The sequence below is a fragment of the Squalius cephalus genome (genome assembly GCF_949319135.1).
Source record: "Squalius cephalus genome assembly, chromosome: 14".
NCBI lineage: Eukaryota > Metazoa > Chordata > Actinopteri > Cypriniformes > Leuciscidae > Squalius > Squalius cephalus.
This window is the reverse complement of record NC_137135.1, coordinates 2739771-2759869: the sequence shown is the minus strand read 5'-3', so window position 1 is coordinate 2759869 and position 20099 is coordinate 2739771. Positions and strand designations below refer to the sequence as shown.

The following is a 20099-nucleotide window of genomic DNA, read 5'->3' as shown; positions in this document are numbered from 1 at the left end:
TGAAACGCCTCCATTGTAGTCTTGAGTTTCTTCCGGGAACGAACACGTCACAATATTCCTCATTATAATAATTAATGCGCAGAATAAAGGGGCGGGGCCTGGTTGAGTTAGTTAGTTAGTAGTGTGTTAAACTGGCAGTTATGGTAAGAGGCGGGACATTTCCCAAACAGTGATTGGTCGAAGCGCTCGACCAATCACAACACACTCCTCCAGCCGGCCAATCAGAGCACAGTGTGCTTTTCAGAAGGAGGGGCTTCATAGAGACAGGAAGTAAACAGAGCGTTACTGACAGACTGGGAAGAGAGGAGCCGCAACAATGGAGAATATGAGGAAAATAATCAACATTCAAGCAGAAAAACCTGCTCTAGTGGAGCCTGAAACAACATCAAGGGCATAATATGGCCTCTTTAATAAATGTTTCACATATTTCAGTTTCATAAAATAGTCAGAGCAAGCGAGTTGTGGTTCCCTTTTTGAATGCTTTGGGGAACGCAGCGTGACCGGTGTCTGAAGCACGTGTGTAAACACCAAATAACGTTGGCTGGCGACAGCATATGACATCACTAATGGTGCGACCAGAGTATAAAAGGATGCCTGTAGTACAAGTTAACAATTTCTTTTGTCTTCAGGATCCGTTTGTTATGTACGTGTGAAGACGATCAATCAGCCAAGCGTTTCAGGAAGTGTGTACCTCCGTCTCAGAGACAGAGGACACATGACTTGAGCGTTATGAGTTTGGGTAAGGAACACGTGATGCATTTGTGAAACTGACTGATAGAGACAGGTAAGAAGCTTTTACTTCTTTGTTCTCAACTGAGGGATATTAGTTAGTGTTTGTACGCGCTATATATGTGACGGTCACTGTGATAAGCACCTTTGTTGTTTATTCTCTCTCGCGGGATGAGAATAGACCGCTGTACCCCGCGGATCAGGGGGTGGGCGGAGCAAAGAAAGAGTCTTATGAGATTATTTCCCTTTCCGGTCTGCTATTATTAATGTTTGAGGCCTAATTCTGTGGAATTAGATGCAGAGAGAGTGAAGACAGGTGTTATTTTTATATCCGCCTCCTCCGCTGGCCAGCTCAATAGCAGTGCTCTATGGTGGCGATCTCGGGAAACCATCAGGAACCTTTGTAAAGCTGCTCTGAAACAAACTGTGTTGTAAAAAGTGCTATATAAATAAAGGTGACTTGACTTGACCTTTGTGAGTGCTGTAGTCTAGAGAGCCTGTTTTCCCTCGGGTTTGACTGAAGAGCAGAAGCCTCCCCCCCGAGTCTTCCAGTCGCTGCAGGGATGAGCTCTTTCGATCTCGAGAACCCGTCAGGAAGTGGGTTCACTCCGCTAGTAGGATTCCCAACTCACTATGAGAGAGCTGGAGTCTCAGATCATATCACAGGTTTCACAATGGTTATATCTAGCTTTAGCTGGTAGCTCCCATTGGTCATTTAGGATCTTCCCGGTTTTGGGCAAGGTCCTCCGCTCACTGTAATGAGCTTGTTCCGACGTCAGCATCATTCCGCTACAGGCAGTGCCATCACATGGTGTGTCTCTCTGTGAGCCTCCTTGGTGGAGCTGTCTTTACGGTGGAGTGGTGCTAGGCCTCCTCTCGCTCTAGAGCAACCTTTTCTTCCACTGGGCCGCACTGTGGTCTCACGGGCCGCATATCATTTACACATGACGTCAGCAATGCAAACCAATCAGATTTAATGCTATGGTATTAGCAGATAATATTATTGTTATACCTATATGTTGCACACAGTGTTTTCTGGTGGCACATATGGTATTTTATTTCTGTCACACTCTGCAAAACCAACAAACACAACAAGAACACGTCTTTGTTTCACAGTGTGTTGAAATGACTGGTGGAAGTGTGACTTTATGTCAAAGTGAAACTCTCGTTCAATAAACTCACAATCCCCTGATATACAGTATGTCACAAATGAGAACAATGTATTCCACCAAATAAAAACTACTAATTAAAACTAAAAAATACAGTAATAAGATAATAATTCACAATTAACATACACAAACCGTATATAAGCACTTTAAGTAGCCATTTAATGCTGTATGACTCTCATCACCATCGTAATAGACACCAAACAATAACAATGTTATAGGACACAAACGCCTTAATATGCAAATGTTACTCAACTCTTTTTACAAACAACATTGAGCACATTGTAATTACAATCTCTGACGATATCAAGCATTCTGTCACGTCGCAATCCCTTGCACAGAATCCGCTAACGAGTTCCAGCCGCGCGTGCGCCGATGCTGTTATGTTTATAGATTTATAACGCAAGCATATCAAACAAACACATCAAATTCACATGTCTTTTGACAATGTAGGTTTTGCATATGCCAAGTACTTTACTACAGAGCAAACGGGCTGCCCATCTCACTCACTGACAGAAAACTATTCTTCCATTCTTCCAGTAAAGTTACTCTCCTGCCTTCGCTTCTAATGCCACGACTCTTCTTGCTTGCATGTGTTCCTTCATTGGTATGTTCCTCATTTCATTTTTCTCCTCTAATAACGCATTTGTCCATTTTGATCCATAAATAAATAAATAAAAATCTCTACTGATACCATTGGAATTCTGCCAAAGCGCGCGCTTGTGAGTGTTCGTTAACTGCACTGCGTCAGTACATAGCAGTTCTCCGCATGTCTGAAAATAATATATGATCCCAAAAAATTATTTGATATGCCAAAAAAAACTTTACAGTTCAAACTTAAACCATTTTAATTATATTTAAAAATCAAAATGAATTGTAAAACTGGAATTTGCATTTGCGGCCGCAGGATGAGAACTAGTGCTCTGGAGAGTCGTCCGCTCCCGACAGCTACGCCGGGTTGTATGTCTCTCTGTCCTTGGCAGAACCACCTTTAGGGAAGCGTTGTCAGGTTTCCTCTCGATTTAGAGAGTCTTCAGAGTCTCCGCATAAGATTCCTTGGTGAGGTGATCTTTTAGTGTGGAGCTCTCTGCGAGCCTCCTTGATGATATTGGCTAGGTTTCCTCTCGTTTGAGAGTGGGTTCCTGAGACCTACATTCGTCAGGGGTATTAGTGACCCCTGAAGCGACAGGCGGGTTATTCCTAATCCTTGGCCATATTCCCTTGAATGTATTGGTAAGAATACCAGGCCTCGAGCTCTGCCCGCGGGGTGTCTAGCCGGGGTTTCTGTCCCAAGGGAATAGAGTCACGACAGCCACTGGTGCGCACTATCTAGGATGGGGAATGGTGACTCTGGACCTTGCACCCTGGAGTCACTGACTTCATGTCAGCATGGCAGAGTGGGTATTTGTTCCCCAAAGCATCCTAGGAATTTGTTCCCTGCAAATTCCCATTCTAAATGGTAAATGGACTGCATTTATATAACGCTTTCAACAGACCCATGGCCTCCATTCACATTCACCCATTCATTCACTCATTCATACACCGACGGCGGTGGCAGCCATGCAAGGAGCAGCTGGGGTTAGGTGTCTTGCTCATGGACACCTCGACACTTGGTCAGGGATTGAACCACCAATTTTCCAGTTTGTAGACAACTTACATGAACCACTGAGCCACTGCCGCCCCTAGATACATTCGAAAGGGAACGTCTTGGTTACAAAGGTAACCTTGGTTTCCTGAGAAGGGGAACGAGACACTGCGTCTCATTGCCATGCTTCGGGTATGTCTGCCCACATCTCCTACAGACACAAGTAGTTGTTGACTTGTCCTACAGGCGTCCTTTTATACTCTGGTCGCACCGGTAGTGATGTCATAGGCTGTTGCCAGCCAATGATATTGTCGCGTTTAGACACGTGCTTCAGACACCGGTCACGCTGGAGGAGTTCCCCAAAGCGGCCTAGGAAGCAGTTCTCAGGGAACCAGGGTTACATTTGTAATCGAGACATTAAATTGCAATGACGCAACATGTATTGTGATTTTCAAATTTACCTAAGATCGTATATTTTATAAGAAGAGTAAATGTAATGGAATCTTAATAAAGAGTCATTTACAGGAAAAATAAGGAGCGTAACATGTTACTGTGTTCTGAGAACTAAATGTGTGTGCTAAACGTTAAGACCTGTTAACACTTCACTTGATTTGTTTTTTCCTTTATTATCTATAATTCTGTCATGACAAAACCTGGAGAGATTGGCATGGTAACAGTAATGGATATGGCAGTGTTAATGTGTTTGGTCTAGGTGGAATAGATCTGCTACGCTGCTGCTGCAGAGCAAGTACCGAGACTCGCTAAAGCCAAAACATTCACAGACATTACTGTGAGCATTTAAGACATGTAACACACATGGTTCAACCCCGCAGCAGATCTATACAGGTGGAGCTGGGGAGGAGGAGGGTTTCTGAAAGCGCGCTGCACATCGTTAACTGCAACACGCCGGTATTTGTTTGAATGTTGAGCGCTGATCATAGGCCGCTGATGCAACAGCAACCAATCAGCTGCGCTGTGTAGATAATGATGTGATCGATACCAAATGAGTTGAGGACCTATCAGACTGCACCATCCAGAGCCAGAACTAGGTCATTTATTGATTTTAAATAAAATGAAGAAAATAAGTCTTGCTTACTTTGTATTCTTATTATCATTATTTCTTTGATAAACTGACCTGTAGGAAATATGACTTGCTGGAGTAATAAAGTTTCTAAAAAGTTTATCTTACACAACATTAACCTTAAGAATTGTTGCATTCTCAAACCCTCAGATAGGGGCGTGTGATTGAGCAAGTCCATGTCATCTAAATCTCACTCCAGCCAGGCAACCCTGTAACTAGCACAGGTTTTAAGAGACTTTCCTTCATGGTCGAAGACACAAATCCCACTTACTTCAATATATTTTATTTTATGAAAGTAAAATGCAGGATTTCATGTTTTCTTCAGAGGCAAACTGTGTAAAGAGGAGTGCAGGTTGAGCTGGTCTATGGTCAAGTGAGCCCCTGCTGGCAGCCAGCTGAACTACACCTCATCAGGACCAAAAACATCTCCATTCAAGTCCATTTAAAAACAGACATGTTGTCTAACAAAAAGAAATGTAGCTACTGTATGTGTCGTACACTTTCCAGAATGTCACACCTCCCAATGGCTTACAGTTGCCTTTCTAATATCCCAGTTCAAAGCATTTTAATATCCAATTACACTCTTCATTGTTAACTTTGTGATTAAACTCTACGGCTTTCACAAGGAAGACGTTCTCAAAAAAATACAAATGACCAGGAAACTCAACGCATTTCTCCATTAGGAACGTCCCTCTTCATCTGTAAAAGAGCAGAGACACATTTCCTGGTGTATACGCACACACACACACTCACTCACTCACTCACACTCACACACACACACACACACACACACACACACACACACACACACACACACACACAAATAAATACAAGCAAGCCAAGCCCAAGTGAGGAAAAGAAACACACTTTCCATAAAAAGTAACGAAGTAATTACTTTAAGTAACATAATATTGTAACACATCATGTTCTTTCTAAAGTAATTTTCCACAATGTATATATAGTACATACTCATCATAAACACAAAGCGGTTGTGTTTGCCCAGCACTAGCATGTTTCTGAACGCTGGTGGATGAAGTGGAAACTGCCACTGCCTCACACTTCCTTTAAGTTGCACAGACAGAACAGTGTTTGCCAGGAACATGAATGTAACACCAATGTAAAGAGTGAATGTGTGCGTTTATACTGGTGCTGTGCATATGTGAACAGCTCGGTCATGGCTGCCTTCCCACTACCACTCCAGTTAGCAGCTTGTGCGTGAGGCGTGAGGATCTGCTAGCGACAGCGCTCTGCTAGCCGCTACGCTGACTGACAGCAGGAGAACACATTCATCCAGACGCATCTGTCACGCATGCAATCCCTCAGCTAAAACAGGCGGGAACAACTTAGCGTTCACCCTGTGCAAGTAGGGGGAGATCATTCAAATCTGAATACTGAGACATGATACTGACAAAAACACATCTGATGTATGCGTTTATGTATTTAGTGGGTTTGCTAAGGCAAGCAACACTGTGACTATTGCTCTGGGATTTGATCAAACGAATTAAAGTCGGCATTAAAAGGAAGTTGCTAGTCTTTTGTGACGTATATCCCGAGTAAAACGCTTCAGGAACAAGAACAAATGTGGGCGGGGCTTGATTGTGTCTGTGGGGAATTGATTGGATGGTTGTGGTTTGCTACTGGCTGATCTCATGTGAGTGACAGGTTATAGCTCCGCCCTCATCATCAGAGAAGAGATGCTGCAAGAGGGAGGGGAAGTTATTTAAAAATGTAGTTGTATGTGTGATTGTGTGCGTAGGAGGCTGAAATGACAAAGTGCACAGAAAATGAGTGTGTGCGTGAGTGTGTGTGTGAGTGTGATACGGACAGAGAGCAGCATCAATCACAGCTTCACTGCTGCTTTGGGACCTATTAGAGTAAAAGAGCAGAGAAAGACTCTAGAGAAATATGCATGTGTGTGTGTAAAAGACAGAAATGAGCTGACTTGAGCGAGGTGTTAATAGCCAGAACTGGCTGGGTCATGTGCTCTGGTGTTGTTGGCATGTCAGCTCGTTTCTTTTCTGCTATTAGGCTGTTTTACTCTTAACCTCATCTGGCTTGGCAGCCTTCTTGCTCATTACTGCAAAAATAGCCAGAACTCTTGGTCACGGTGAGAAGGCCAGAATTAGCAAACAACAGTTTATACAAGCTTGAAGTCTCCATAAAATTGACAATTCCTATTTTTTAATGGAATATTTCAGTGTTTATTCTAAACAATGTATCCTTGTTGTTTTAAACTCATGTTCCTGGTAATCTCGACTCAGAATAAGTTCCTCTTGCAGCATCTCTTCTCTTCTCTGATGACATTTACATTACATTTACATTTATTCATTTAGCTGACGCTTTTATCCAAAGCGACTTACAATTGCTATATATGTCAGAGGTCGCACGCCTCTGGAGCAACTTGCTCAGGGACACATTGGTGTCTCACAGTGGATTCGAACCCGGGTCTCTCACACCAAAGGCAGGTGTCTTATCCATTGCGCCACACCACCCCTGATGACGAGACCAAAACTCTGGAACAGTCTTCCTACCATTGTCCGGGAAGCAGACACACTCTGTCAGTTCAAAGCCAGATTAAAGACACATCTCTTTGACCTAGCATTCACATAATACATTATAGACTTCTATAATTTAATGTTAGGCTGCATAGATTAAGTCAGCCAGAACCGGGAACACTTCCCATAAATCCTGATGTACTCGTTACATCATGAGAAGAATGGCATCTACGCTAATTTTAGTGTCTGTGTTTATCCCGAGGTTTTCCCGCAGCCTGCCGGATCCAGGCCGTATCCAGATCTGACGAAGGACCTTCGCCTGGTTCGCGTTTAAAGTCTGTGTAGAGAGAATGGTGTCGTCTTAGCGGCCCCTAATTTAATAACAAATGATCATTGCGACGGAAGCAAATCAATCAAAACTAACCTTAGCTGGAAATAACTTAACTCTGCTATAAAGCCAAAACAATCTCTGTTACCTTAATGGAAATAACTTAACTCTGCTGTAAAGCCAAAACAATCTCTGTTACCTTAAATTATACGCTTATCTCTGTAAAGCTGCTTTGAAGCAATCTACATTGTTAAAAGCGCTATATAAATGAAGATGACTTTACTTGACTTGACGAGGGCGGGGCTTTAACCTGTCACTCACATGAGATCAGCCAATAGCAAACCACAAACATTCCAATCAATTCCACACAGACAAGATTTGCATAATTTGATTTGTTAAACATACAGAGGAATAATCTGTCTGGCATTGCCACTTGTTCAAAGGTTAACCTAGATAAATGTGCGCTTATTAGGCACATATCCAAGTGTTAGTGTGGAGTGTGAAAGCTAAAGTATAACGCGCTTTACTGCATGACATGGAGGCGCCGGCGCGTCACAAATATGAACCCAAACTCAGCGAATACTTGCCCTACAGACATGAGAAATAAAGCTTGAAATGTCTACTTTTAATCGAGCCAATTCAAATCGTAAACAAATACTCTTTGTTAATGTAATCCGTTTAAAAGTTGCATTTCTCTCTACAGGCGCGTTCACTATCCTGCGGAGAGTCAGCATCGTCATCTTCATCTTTACAGCCAAAACAGACTCAAACACTAGTTTATTAATAAACAATTAAAATGTCTCCTTGCTATTTTTTCCCCGACACATTTATAATCATTACTTTTGCCGGTGCATTGTGGCAAGATTTATGTGTGTTCCTGAGCAAGGAACTTGGGTATACATCACAATAGGGAAGAAAAGACGAGCGCAACTTCCATGTCATGTCGACTTTGACATGGTTAAACTTTTTTCTTGCTGATTCAAGATGCTCTACCAGCTCTAACCAGCTCGACCAACACGGTCTACAAGTCAGAAACCAGCTCCACCAGCAGATAATCCAAAGGACCAACCATCTAGACCAACTAGAAGCCGGTTACCATCTTAAACTGGTCTGAGCTGGAGTATTTCAGCTCATTTGTTGCTCATCACATGGGCTGATCATGAGGAGGAACATGACTAAAGTCCATGGGATCAAACCAGTCCCAGCAGAACCGGCACAAACAGACTTGTGTTCGTCTAAAGCGAGACCGATGTCAGAACATACGGTTTAAATTCAGTCGGCTAACAATGAAGAGTGTGTTTGCCTCAGAACTTGTGATGAGTAAATCCATTGAAAATGTCAATTGTCACACCAACACCACATCAGTCAACACTGATAGCACACATTTAAGTGCTTTAGGCATTGAAGTCACTTTATAAATGTACTATTATTCATAGTTCATGATATATTAGTTAAAGCTAACATACACAAAAAAACTGGAAAAACAGATTATGCAATCATCTTATTTCCACAAAAATATAAAGCAACTTCAATTCCCAGGGAAAGCATGAACTGATAAAATGTCACTTTGGATAAAAGCGTCTGCCAAATGCATAAAATGTAAATGCTGGTGAAGATCGGATGTTTTCTAAAGCTATAGACCATTTTTCAACCCTTGGTCACGTCATCCTTGCATGGCCTGATTTAAACGCTCACTTCCCGGCTCTTACAGGTGTTGTTCTGATATAATTGAGTTCATACAGTCTTCATTTTCTCCACTAACTCGCCGACTCATCGCCCCCAGCGGTGAGTTTCCACTTCTCTGAGCCGAGAGCTCTCAAAATCAATCTTCTCCCATCCCATCCCTCGAGGCCCTGAGCCAGCACTGATCACCATCATCAACATAATTAGCCTTCATTTCAAACACACATCATACCAGAGCAATCACTGCGGCTGCCAGTTCCACAGGTTTGACTGGGACTCTAATTGAACCCCAACTGATTAAACTCAGAGTTTAGACGCAGTTAGCCATGTTAGACTTGTGGATGAATGGATAGAGAACTGAAGTACCAAAACAATAGAGTTGGGTCATTTAAATAATGAAAACTCTGTCATTATTCACTCCTGTTGTGCCAAACCCGCATGACTTAGTTTCGTCAAAGGAGGAATACACTGGTGCCTTCATTATGTGAATTAATCTTTATTAATGAATCACCACTAGAGGGCGCAATTAACGTAAAGGATATAAGAAATAGAGAAAAGAGAAAAAAAGTTCACGTTAGTTACACGAGTTAAACAGCAGACTATAGTGTCAAATAGGTGTAAGTCAAGAAAAATGCTAAATCTTCTTATGAATATTGCGGGTTCATTAACACTTAAGCTCAGTTGAGAACATTCGTGTCTGTAATGTTGGTTAGCACAAAATATGATTTAGACCTGTTTCAAGTTTTCATTTAAAAAAATATCAAGGTTAGGCACTTACAATGGAAGGGAATGAGAACTATTTTTGCAGGGTTTAAAAGCAGAAACGTGAAGATTATCATTTATACAAACACTTACAGTACATTACTATGTTAAAAACACTATGTTATTTGAGCTGTAAAGTTGTTTGCGATTCATTTTGACAGCTGTTTTGGGTGTTACGCAGTCATGGCAAGAAAACCAGTAAAATTGTACATAACTTCGCCAGTGTTGGGGAAAGTTACTTTTAAAAGTAATGTTTCACAATCTTGTGCTTCTCCAAACAACATATCTAATATTTTTTTAAAGCAATGCATTACATTACTTTTGGGTTAGTTTTTCTCACCAGCACTGAGCTTGTTTGTTTGCTTTTAAAAAACAAAAAAAGCTCTATTTTGGCAAAAGCAAAGGCCCTTTCACACCAGGGGCCCTATTTTAACGATCTGAAACGCAAGTATCAAGCGCGAAACGCAAGTAACTTTGTGGGCGGGTCTCAAATCTAAAAGCTTCATTACTCATAGGTGTGGTTTGGGCATAACGTGAAATAAACCAATCAGAGCCTCATCTCACATTCCCTTTAAGAGCAGGTGCGCTTGTTCCATGGCGGATTGCTATTATAACGGCGGATTTGCCAGGAGCGGTTCACAGCCGAGGAGACCGACGTTCTCGTCAGGGCCGTAAAACACAGAGAAGTGACATTGGGGATGGAGAAACACACCCAGATTAGCTTCGGTTAAACAGGCGTATAATAATTTGGGTAAATGTGTAAGCTAGATTTATGCCTATTTTTTCACATCTTCATGGACACAGCAATGGTTTCCATCGTGTGGTAATATTTTTCCTTGTAATAATGTATGGTTCTCTAAAAAGGAGAACTGCTGCTTCTGTGTAGATGAGAGAAGCAAAGTGTGTGTGCGTTGTGCTCATGCTACACTGATTATGGCCAAGCATGCGCCCTTAAAATAGCCTCTGAATAACATGAGCAACGCGCCGCTGACTTTAGACGAGGTTTCTCCTGGTCAGTGGCGGAATTGTTTTCTGAAACTGCAAAATAGCACCAGGGAACGTTTGCGCCGGAACACGCCTCCTCTTTTCCCTGAACCGCCCCCGGGAGCGCAAGTTCATTCCCTAATTTACCGACGTGTGTCTGTGGAGGGAAAAGTCTGCTGTGCACGGGTGCAAAATAGGAATGATACACGCGTCGCTGTACAAAGTCAATTGCGCTGGGTGCAAGATAGGGCCCCAGAAGTGAATAAGCCTCAGGCTGAAGGAAATGCAAATTCACGGCTGAACAGTAGAGGGCGCAGCAATAAAAACAACAATTAAATAAATTAGATGTCTCTCTAAAGCCATTTTTGCTTTTAATATGGTTGAATTGGATCATTGAAGGTCAGCAGCAAATACATTTTTTAGTAAAGTGAGATTAAATACTCCCCATCATGTTCACACACACAAACACACACACACACACACACACACACACACACACACACACACACACACACACACACACACACACACACCTCTGCTCTTACCCACAATCCCTCTCTACATGAGGACAGGAGAGCCGTCAGTCAAATACATGAGAAAACGTAGTTATGTGAAACTACATGTCAACTCATTCTACTAACCTGAACCCTAACCTAACAGTCCACTAATACTCTAATGAGAGTTAGTTGACATGTAGTTGATAAGTTATAGTTAGTTGAATGTCTAAAGTGGACCATAACAATACACTGTAACCATCAATTTCTGTAAGTTTTGTTTTCTCTGATCTGGTTCTAGGACTGACAGGTCTGGGTCTGGCTCGACTCACTCCATGACATTTCTCAGGTGGAGACTAATGTGAACCTTATGAGAGGAGGCGACAATTTCATTTCAGAGACCAAATCACTTTCTCATCCCATGTGAAGATGTGAAGCTCTGAAAATATTACTTTCATTAGCGACCTCAACAGTTCATCCACTCCTGGAGACATAAGCAGCTTTATAATGGGTTTATACAGTCTGAGTGTGAGAAGGATCTGTCCATGTGGAGGAAACCCAGTGTGAGTTTGTGTGTGTGCTGTAAGAGGAGGATAGCAGTGAGACTCACCGATGAAGCCCAGCTGGGAGAACTCGAGAATCATCCACTCCTCCGACGGCTGCTGCAGGGCGAAGTTCTTCATCGTGGTGAAGTAATTTGGCCGTGCAACAATGTCATCCTCTAGCTGTGAGAGAGAGAGAGAGAGAGAGAGAGAGAGAGAACGCTGAAGGATGAAGAAGAAGTGGATCCGAGTCATTTGCATATAATTGGGACAAGTTCAGTTCCTTTTTTGGCAGGGGGGGTATCTAAAGGCTAAATGATTTAAAGGTGAAGTGTGTAATTTTTTCAGAAGTTAATATACTTTCTGTTCTCCCAGCTGAAAGCAGAGGCAACTGCACGTAAAATGATCATTTGGTCCGAATTTCACATGCATTTTATCAAAGGGAGAAGAGAGAAAATCAAGCGGTTTTAAATGTTTTCAGCTGTTCAGAATTTGTTTCGCTAATGCAAGAGTCCAGAAGTGTAACGTAACAGCCTTTCTGGACATGAAAACGTATGATCTTATTGGCGCTGAGATTTCTTTCTGGCAGTAATGGAAACGAGATCCGCAAAACACTTCTGTGGCACTTTGTGTCGGTCTGAACCAGGTTTGTTATAGATAACTAAAACTAGAATTAAACCATAATTATATAGGTTTACTGCCAGGAGGACACGAATGGTTAATGGCTTCAAATGGTTATTAATATACAGTGCTGGTCAGAATTATTGGCACCCCTGGTAAATATGATCAAAGATGGCTGTAAAATTAAATCTGCATTTATAATCCTTCTGATCTTTCATTAAAAAGAAACCATTGTAAAAGAATTGAAAGTGGGGGGAAACTCAATTTATGAAATAAATGTTTTTCTACAAAACACGTTGACCATTATTGGCACCCCTAGAATATTTTATGAGTAAAATATCTCTAAAGAATATTCTCATTCATATTTACATTTTGTAGCACACTTGGTCACATAAATATGTTTTAGGTTTAGAGAAAAACGGATATAAATCCGATTTAATCTTTTTTGAATTTAATTTTTAGTATTGTTGAGAGAAGTCAAATGTACACTGATGCGTTTACACTTGTCCAGTTTAATCTGGAATGAGTCTCAGATCTCCTCCTGAAGTGGTTTGAGCGATCGGATTTAAATCCGTCTCGATTGTGTTTCGGAGGGCATTTACACCTGGCCTCTTCCCGAGCGGAGAGCTATCCCATCACAGAAACACATGAAGTGGCCGTGTGTAATCAGGCCGACAGAAAACTGAAGAGGAGAAGACACCAACATGGGAATCTGCCGGATCTGGAGAGAAGAATGATATCTGATCTCTTGTCAGGTGTTCTCCAAACTCATCTATAATAATTATGGCCAGCGTGTTTTGGAGAAAAGCATTTATTCCATAATGTGTTTTACCCCCCATTTTTAATTATTTTACTTCAATAAAAGGTTCGATTTTTCTAATTGAAAGATCAAAAGAATAAACAAAGCAGATTTATTTTTACAGCCATCTTTGATCATATTCACCAGGGGTGCCAATAATTCTGATCACAACTGTATGAGAATATGCACTACTTTAACACAAGACAAGGCGATGTATCTGTTGTGGAAAAATGTTCTCCACTCCGTTTGAAGTTATGAACCGCCCAACCCGGGAACTCTGGTATCAAAATGATCTCCGAGTTTCCCAGTGGTAAACTAGTGGACTTGAGAGGGCATCACGTCTAATTCCCCACTAAATCGTATATACGCTAATTCCGCTAATATACTGCTTAAAATAAAACATATTAAAATGTGTGTGATATTAAAAACATTTTTTAATAAATTGTACTATTATTATTATTACTTTAAGAAGTACATTCTACTGTGCAATAGCAATATATAAGTTAGAACAAACTTTTATATGAGCAGATTGTAATGAAGACTGTTGGGATTCTGTGTTTTAATAATCTTTATTACTGTTATATTCTTATTATTATTATTACTACCACTACTACCTGAAGAAGTACACTCTACTATGAAATGGTAATATATTTCTGTTATAATTTCTTCAAGTTAAACCGAACTTTTATTTTGTCATGTTGTGAAGTAGAGCTTTGAGTTTCTGTGAGTTTTCTCAGGTGAAATGGTGAGACGCTGCAGAGGAGACTCCTGTGTTCATACAGTGAGACGCTGAAACACCACGAGCGAGCAGACCAGCCCGAGACACGCAGAACATCGTCAGATTCAACAGCTTCAATATTCACAGACACACTGATTCATCCCTCAGGCCTGCTTTTGATTCATTCATCCAAAAATGGCCAAATTCCATGACCTTCCGCTGAATTACGGGATTCTGCGCTGGTAGAGTGTGTTTTCTTGTCTTTAAACGCCCCAGGCTGTGAGAGCTTCATGCGTGTGTTGGGAGTGCTAAACAGAAAATAAAGTGGAGGCTGAACTTTGCTCTTTTCCTGAGAAAAGCAGCCGTCACACACATCAGTGTCAGAGAGCGCGCTCTGAAGTGAACGACTCATCGGGGGGAGGACTTGTGTTGGCTTTATCTAAACACAAAAAAGATCATAAAAGAACATTCTTCAAAAGAAGTGCAACAGTGGCTTTCCTCAAAGATCAGCTTATCTTTATAAGAGCTTTCCACTTCCTCCGGAATCCATTTCCCACAGTTCCCAAAAGACAAGACGACTGCCAGGGTTTATTTGGACCGGCTGACTGTACATTATCACTTATTTATTGCCTCAATACAATACATGTAAAAAAATCCATTCTGGAACCAGCTCAGTTCATAACATAGACCCAGTAATTGTGATTTAGTTCACGTTCTCCAAAGATCTGTTCAGTGTGAATCTGTGATTTGGTTTAATCGTACCTGGACGTAATAGGTTCCTTTAGTCTGGGCGTACATCATCAGGAAGCAGTAATCCAGGTTCTGCTTCGTTCTCCACCTGCAAACACAATCAGCATTCGCGTTACGGAGAATAAAACACAGACACACACACACACACACACAGTGTTAACAGTGATGAGTGATGACTGTTTGTGGCAGCTGCTGTTTGTCCAGTGTTTAATGAACACAGATGCTCTTTTAAAGTACGAAGCACAAAAAATGACAACAAACGTCTCACAAAAATAGTCCATATGAGTTTGTGTGCTATTCCGAGTCTTCTAAGAGCCTTTGATACTCGTGTGTGAGGAACAGAGCAGCGCTCCTCTCCCTCCGGCATCTCCTTCAGTTCAGCTAATGCACATCCAGACTAACGTCTGCGCTTCTCATCACTGACGTCAATCAATCACGTCAATCAAGAGTCTTGATGTGTGACACTGGAGTGTTTTTGGAGGTACAATGCAGAAGTACATTTATAGTAAATAATAACTTTAATTTACTTTATTATTTACTCGAAGCTGCAGTCTGTAGTTTTTCCTCTTTGTCGCCATCTCTGTTCGAAATCTGCAATTGCAGTTATTCACGGAATGATCAACATTACGTGGGTTGTGCATCGGCCCGGCACAGCGCGGATTAATCCAGTGTTTTGAGGAGAATGTGCGGCTGTCAGTCACCGATCCTGGCATTCGCAAACACAGATTCTACAAGTAACATCCACTTTTGTTCTGACCAACTAAGGGGAAAAGCATTGCAGTAAATCACGCTGGTTAAATCTAACGATCGCTTATCATATCACGACAAACAAATTATACTTTGTTCTCAAATAGTTAAAGTTAACAAAATCAGCATTGCGTGACTACATTTAATGCCCTCCCGATATTATCCTTGTTTTCGCATGGGCCGGTCACAGTCTCTTTTTTTCTTCGAAGTCCGAAGTCTTTCGCATTTTACAACGGGTGAATCTCCAGTTGGTGATCGTCGTTTGAACCTTTCTGGATCCGCCATCAAACTGATAAGTGTAATTATATCAAGTGCTGTGAGAAAAGGCTATAAACCTCCAGCATCCTCACACTCATAGCCGAGACTCTTCTTTATGTGGACAGATGTGACGTAATGACGCAAAGACATGCTTGAATTTCCCGCTGAAATCCACCAGTACCACTGGAGTTAAAAACATTATTACAAGCTTACCGTGTTGAATCGAGCTCAGGCAAGCAGAGAGTTTTGAACACTGGCTGGTGATGTACTTGCTCAAAAAAATATTGTGGATCATTTTTAACCCAAAAAAGTTACGGACTGCAGCTTTAAAAATACTGTCCCTTTAAAGGTGAAGTGTGGAAACATTCATACAGGTTTCCTGAACTCTCGTCCATCTGCCATTGGTCAGTCGAACTGAAAGCCCCGCCCCAAACTCAAGCCATTGGCTGAGACAATGCTGCTCTGTTGGGCCTAGAATGGAGTTTTTACAGAACAAAAAAGCCATGTTACGATCAGTGGGTGTTTTTTAACCACTTTTCCTGATTTGTTCAAATCGAGTTGACAGTTCTGCCTATTATATGAGATCACTAGTAGGTTAATTGTTAAAGTATGCGACTTATGGTTTATGAAAGATTGCTAGTGTCAGGAAATTAATGGGGACTTCAGGAAACTCGAGATATGAGGGCAAAACATAGCAAGACAAGACAAACAAGAGAGCCGTTTTTCTGAATATCGGCATGACTGCAAATTTGATTTTATAAAACAGTTCAATATAGAAGTCAATATTACGTGAAGTTTTTGTCAATACTGTCTGTTTTTGCTAAAGAAAATAGCTCAAACTAACCACAGCAATGCAAGCTTCACAGTGGCGTTCTGAACACTACATTATTCACTTTGAGAATGAATCGGGCGAGTCAAGATCAAGATCAAGATCAAGGGATGATTGTCTTCATGAACGGATCACTGAATATACAAAATATGTTCTTGAATGAATCAGCCGTTTTGATCAAATTGGTTGAGTGAATCATACAATGACTCACGCATTAAGACACTTGCTGCAACAGTTTTACTTTCATAAGCAAAAGGTATCATTGCATTTTTCCATCGTTTTATATTTTTGGTTTAAAATTTTGTTGTTAAAACATGAATCTCATAACATTATTTGTGTAATTTCAGTGTAAATGCATTGTACACTGTGGTAAACACACCTAAATGCCGACTTACTAAAAAATATATATATTTTGTCCAAAAGTGTCCATTCTGTCTCCGTGAAATGATGCATGACCAGAAAGACAAACAGTTTCTCATATACCACATGTTGCACTGTAAAAGAAAGATACTGTATGTTTGATACTGTCTATAATCCGGTTTAATGATTTTTAGCCACTTTAAACTGGTGTTCAGCGCTTGATCTATTGCCGACTGCAGCTAGACAGATTCCTGGCTTCATTCGAAGTGCCAAACATCACACAACAGCTTGTGTTAGGTCATTCAACAAATCAAATCTGTCAAATATCTCCCTATTTTTGTCACTGGAATGAATGAACTATGGCAGATATGGGATTTTTCTTTTGCACAGTGAATATTGTAATTGCGACCTATCAACGGCTCACTCTGTCTATGTACATCACACTAGGATAGGAGACAGTGGCACACATGCCGACAGGCGGTGTGGAAACGATAAACGCACAAGCCTGTCTTTGAGTGTCTCTACTTTACATAAACATACACACACATACGAACTGAGTGTGTTGCTGTGAGACAAGGAACTGATCTGACAGAGGCCATACAAGTACTTTCACACACATTTACATCAGAGCTTCTTATCTGATCTGTTGAACAACACAAACACACCAACCAGCGGGAGAAACTGTGTGTTTGCATCTGCGCTTCTCCAGAACTGGTGTGATGAAGGAAGTAATGTCAGGCTATGAGAATGGACACCATTCAACTCTCGCTTTCATGCAAACTCAGAGGAGAGAGAGATGGCAAAGATTCCAGGAAGAACAGCATTAACATATGGAGATACAGTCAGTCTGAGCATGAGGATATCAGGAAAACTCACCACAAATATCAGCATCAGCATTAGTAAAATGTTATTATTTATATAACTGTCATTATTATTTAATCAAATATATTACTATAGCAAAACTGCAAAATAAAAAGTAATAATAATAATATATATTTAATAAAATCTAGTAAAGTGTAATTTGTTCCTGTGATCAAAGCTGAATGTTCAGCATCATTACTCCAGTCTTCAGTGTCACATGATCCTTCAGAAATCACTCTAATATGATGATTTGATGATCAAGAAACATTTATGATTATTATCAGTGTTGAAATCAGTTGTGGACAATTTTATTTCTCAGAATTCTTTGATGAATAGAAAGTTCAAAAGAACAGCATTTAAAAAGTAAATAAATAAAAAACTTCAATACCGTTCAAAAGTTTGGGGTCAGTAAGATTTTTTTTTTGGGGGGGGGGGGGCTTAAAGAAATGAATACTTCTGTTCAGCAGTGATGCATTAAATTGACCAAAAGTGTCAGTAAAGACATTTATAATGTTACAAAAGATTCTATTTCAAATAAATGCTGTTCTTTTGAACTTTCTATTCATCAAAGAATCCTGAAAACACACACACACAGACACTCACACACACACTAGTGCAGTCACGCTATGTCAGATTAAAACACACTGAACTCATGTTGGTTGTCTACAGACGGTCGAAGTCTTTACCCACTAAAAGACTGGATTTAATTTAGTGTAATGAAAGTGAAATGAGTTTCACAATGAACCAAATGTTGAGGCATTGGAATAAACACATGCAAGTTGTTCACATGTGGAACGACTGAATAATTCATCTTCTGCGTATAAACACCACCTGTTCAAAAAACTCAAAAAACAGCAATATTTCAACTACTACTAAAATATACTGCACAAAAACACACGAAACGCTTGCAACACACGAGTGGAGAGAAATGAATGCGGCGTAAAGGGATCTGTGTGTGTCTTGGCTGACTGGTTATTGCCTGGAGTGTGTGTGTGTGTGTGTGTGTGTGTGTGTGTGTGTGTGTGTGTGTGTGTGTGTGTGTGTGTGTGTGTGTGTGTGTGTGTGATGATCTGGTCATCAGACTGCTTGACCTGATGAGATCCGACAGGCTTTGAGCACAAACACACATTAATGAACATATTTACTGCCATCAGTCCTGACGGTTTACATGAGGAGAAAGTGAAGAGTGTGTGTGTGTGTGTGTCCAGAGAGAAGTGCTTTGGAGAGGGACGTGATTGCGAAACGGACTAACATGAGGTTGAGCGGACCTCTTCAGTTGTCTGCACCCAGAGCGAGCTTGTGTTAACCCCTTCAGTGCTGGAGCTGTTAAACTCCGGCCCGAACTGGTCTTTAGTGTTTCATTCTGACTCTGTAGCCGGACTTTAAAGTGCACTCAAACATCTTATAGCTGCAGTCCACATTACATCCACACTAGAGTTTCACTTACACTACAAGTTACAATACTAATATTTCTGTCTTAAATCCTTCACTTTTTGCATTTCAAATCCTCTTTTTTGCTTTTATTTAGGAGGAATACTGGAGACACGCTGTACACTTCTGTCTGTGTGTGAATGTGAGTGTGTTTGTGTGTGTGTGTGTGTGTGTGTGTGTGTGTGTGTGTGTATGAGAGAGAGTGTAAGCAGTGACATTCTGAGGTTTAATTGTGTGTTTGTGTTAATTAAACTGAAAACTGAACTGACAGATCAGAGATGCTGGAAGTGTGTGTGTGTGTGTGTGTGTGCGCGCGCGTGTGTGTGTGTACTCATGAATAAGGCATAAAGAAGCCTGACCCTGGGGGAACACACACACACACACACACACACACACACACACACACACACAGTTGTGTACAATGCTGTATTACTATTGGTCGATTGCTCTGGAGGCGGGCATATGCAAATGTATTTGTCCGTGTGACATCACAGATCCTGCAATATCAAAACGAGCTGTTTTTGTGGCTTGATTAAATGAAAGTTTAGTTTATCACGAGGAGGATGTTTAAGCTCTGAAACCTGCAGGAGTGTTTCATGGTGCAAAGATCAAGGCAAAATCATCCTGACCCTTTAAACTAGAGAAACAACAGAGTCCAGGAAGAAATGAAAGGACTTGGGGAAAAACTAAAACAGATTTCATAGAGCCCAAAATATGTTTTCCATGCGGAGACACTGAATGTATCTCTGCGTTCACACTGTTGACTGATGGGTAATTCCAGCACAACACACACTGATGGACGAGAGGCGCAGTGTGTTACCTGACCCGCTCTTTAGGGTCACCGAACGACTCTTTGAGGTGAGAGAAGTCTGGGTA

At 41.1% G+C, this 20099-nt stretch overlaps 1 protein-coding gene across 1 annotated transcript in view; it reads right to left on the bottom strand.

Moving 5' to 3' along the window:
- mgat4b (alpha-1,3-mannosyl-glycoprotein 4-beta-N-acetylglucosaminyltransferase B) overlaps window positions 1-20099 on the bottom strand; it is a 145019-nt gene that overhangs the window by 30297 nt on the left and 94623 nt on the right. Inside the window, exons 6-8 of the mRNA XM_079892680.1 lie at window positions 20044-20099; window positions 14750-14825; window positions 11918-12032 (exon numbers count right to left, since the gene is read on the bottom strand). The exon at window positions 20044-20099 is cut by the window's right edge and continues 58 nt beyond it. Coding sequence (XP_079748806.1) covers window positions 11918-12032; window positions 14750-14825; window positions 20044-20099 — 247 coding nt within the window. The remainder of the gene's footprint in view (window positions 1-11917; window positions 12033-14749; window positions 14826-20043) is intronic.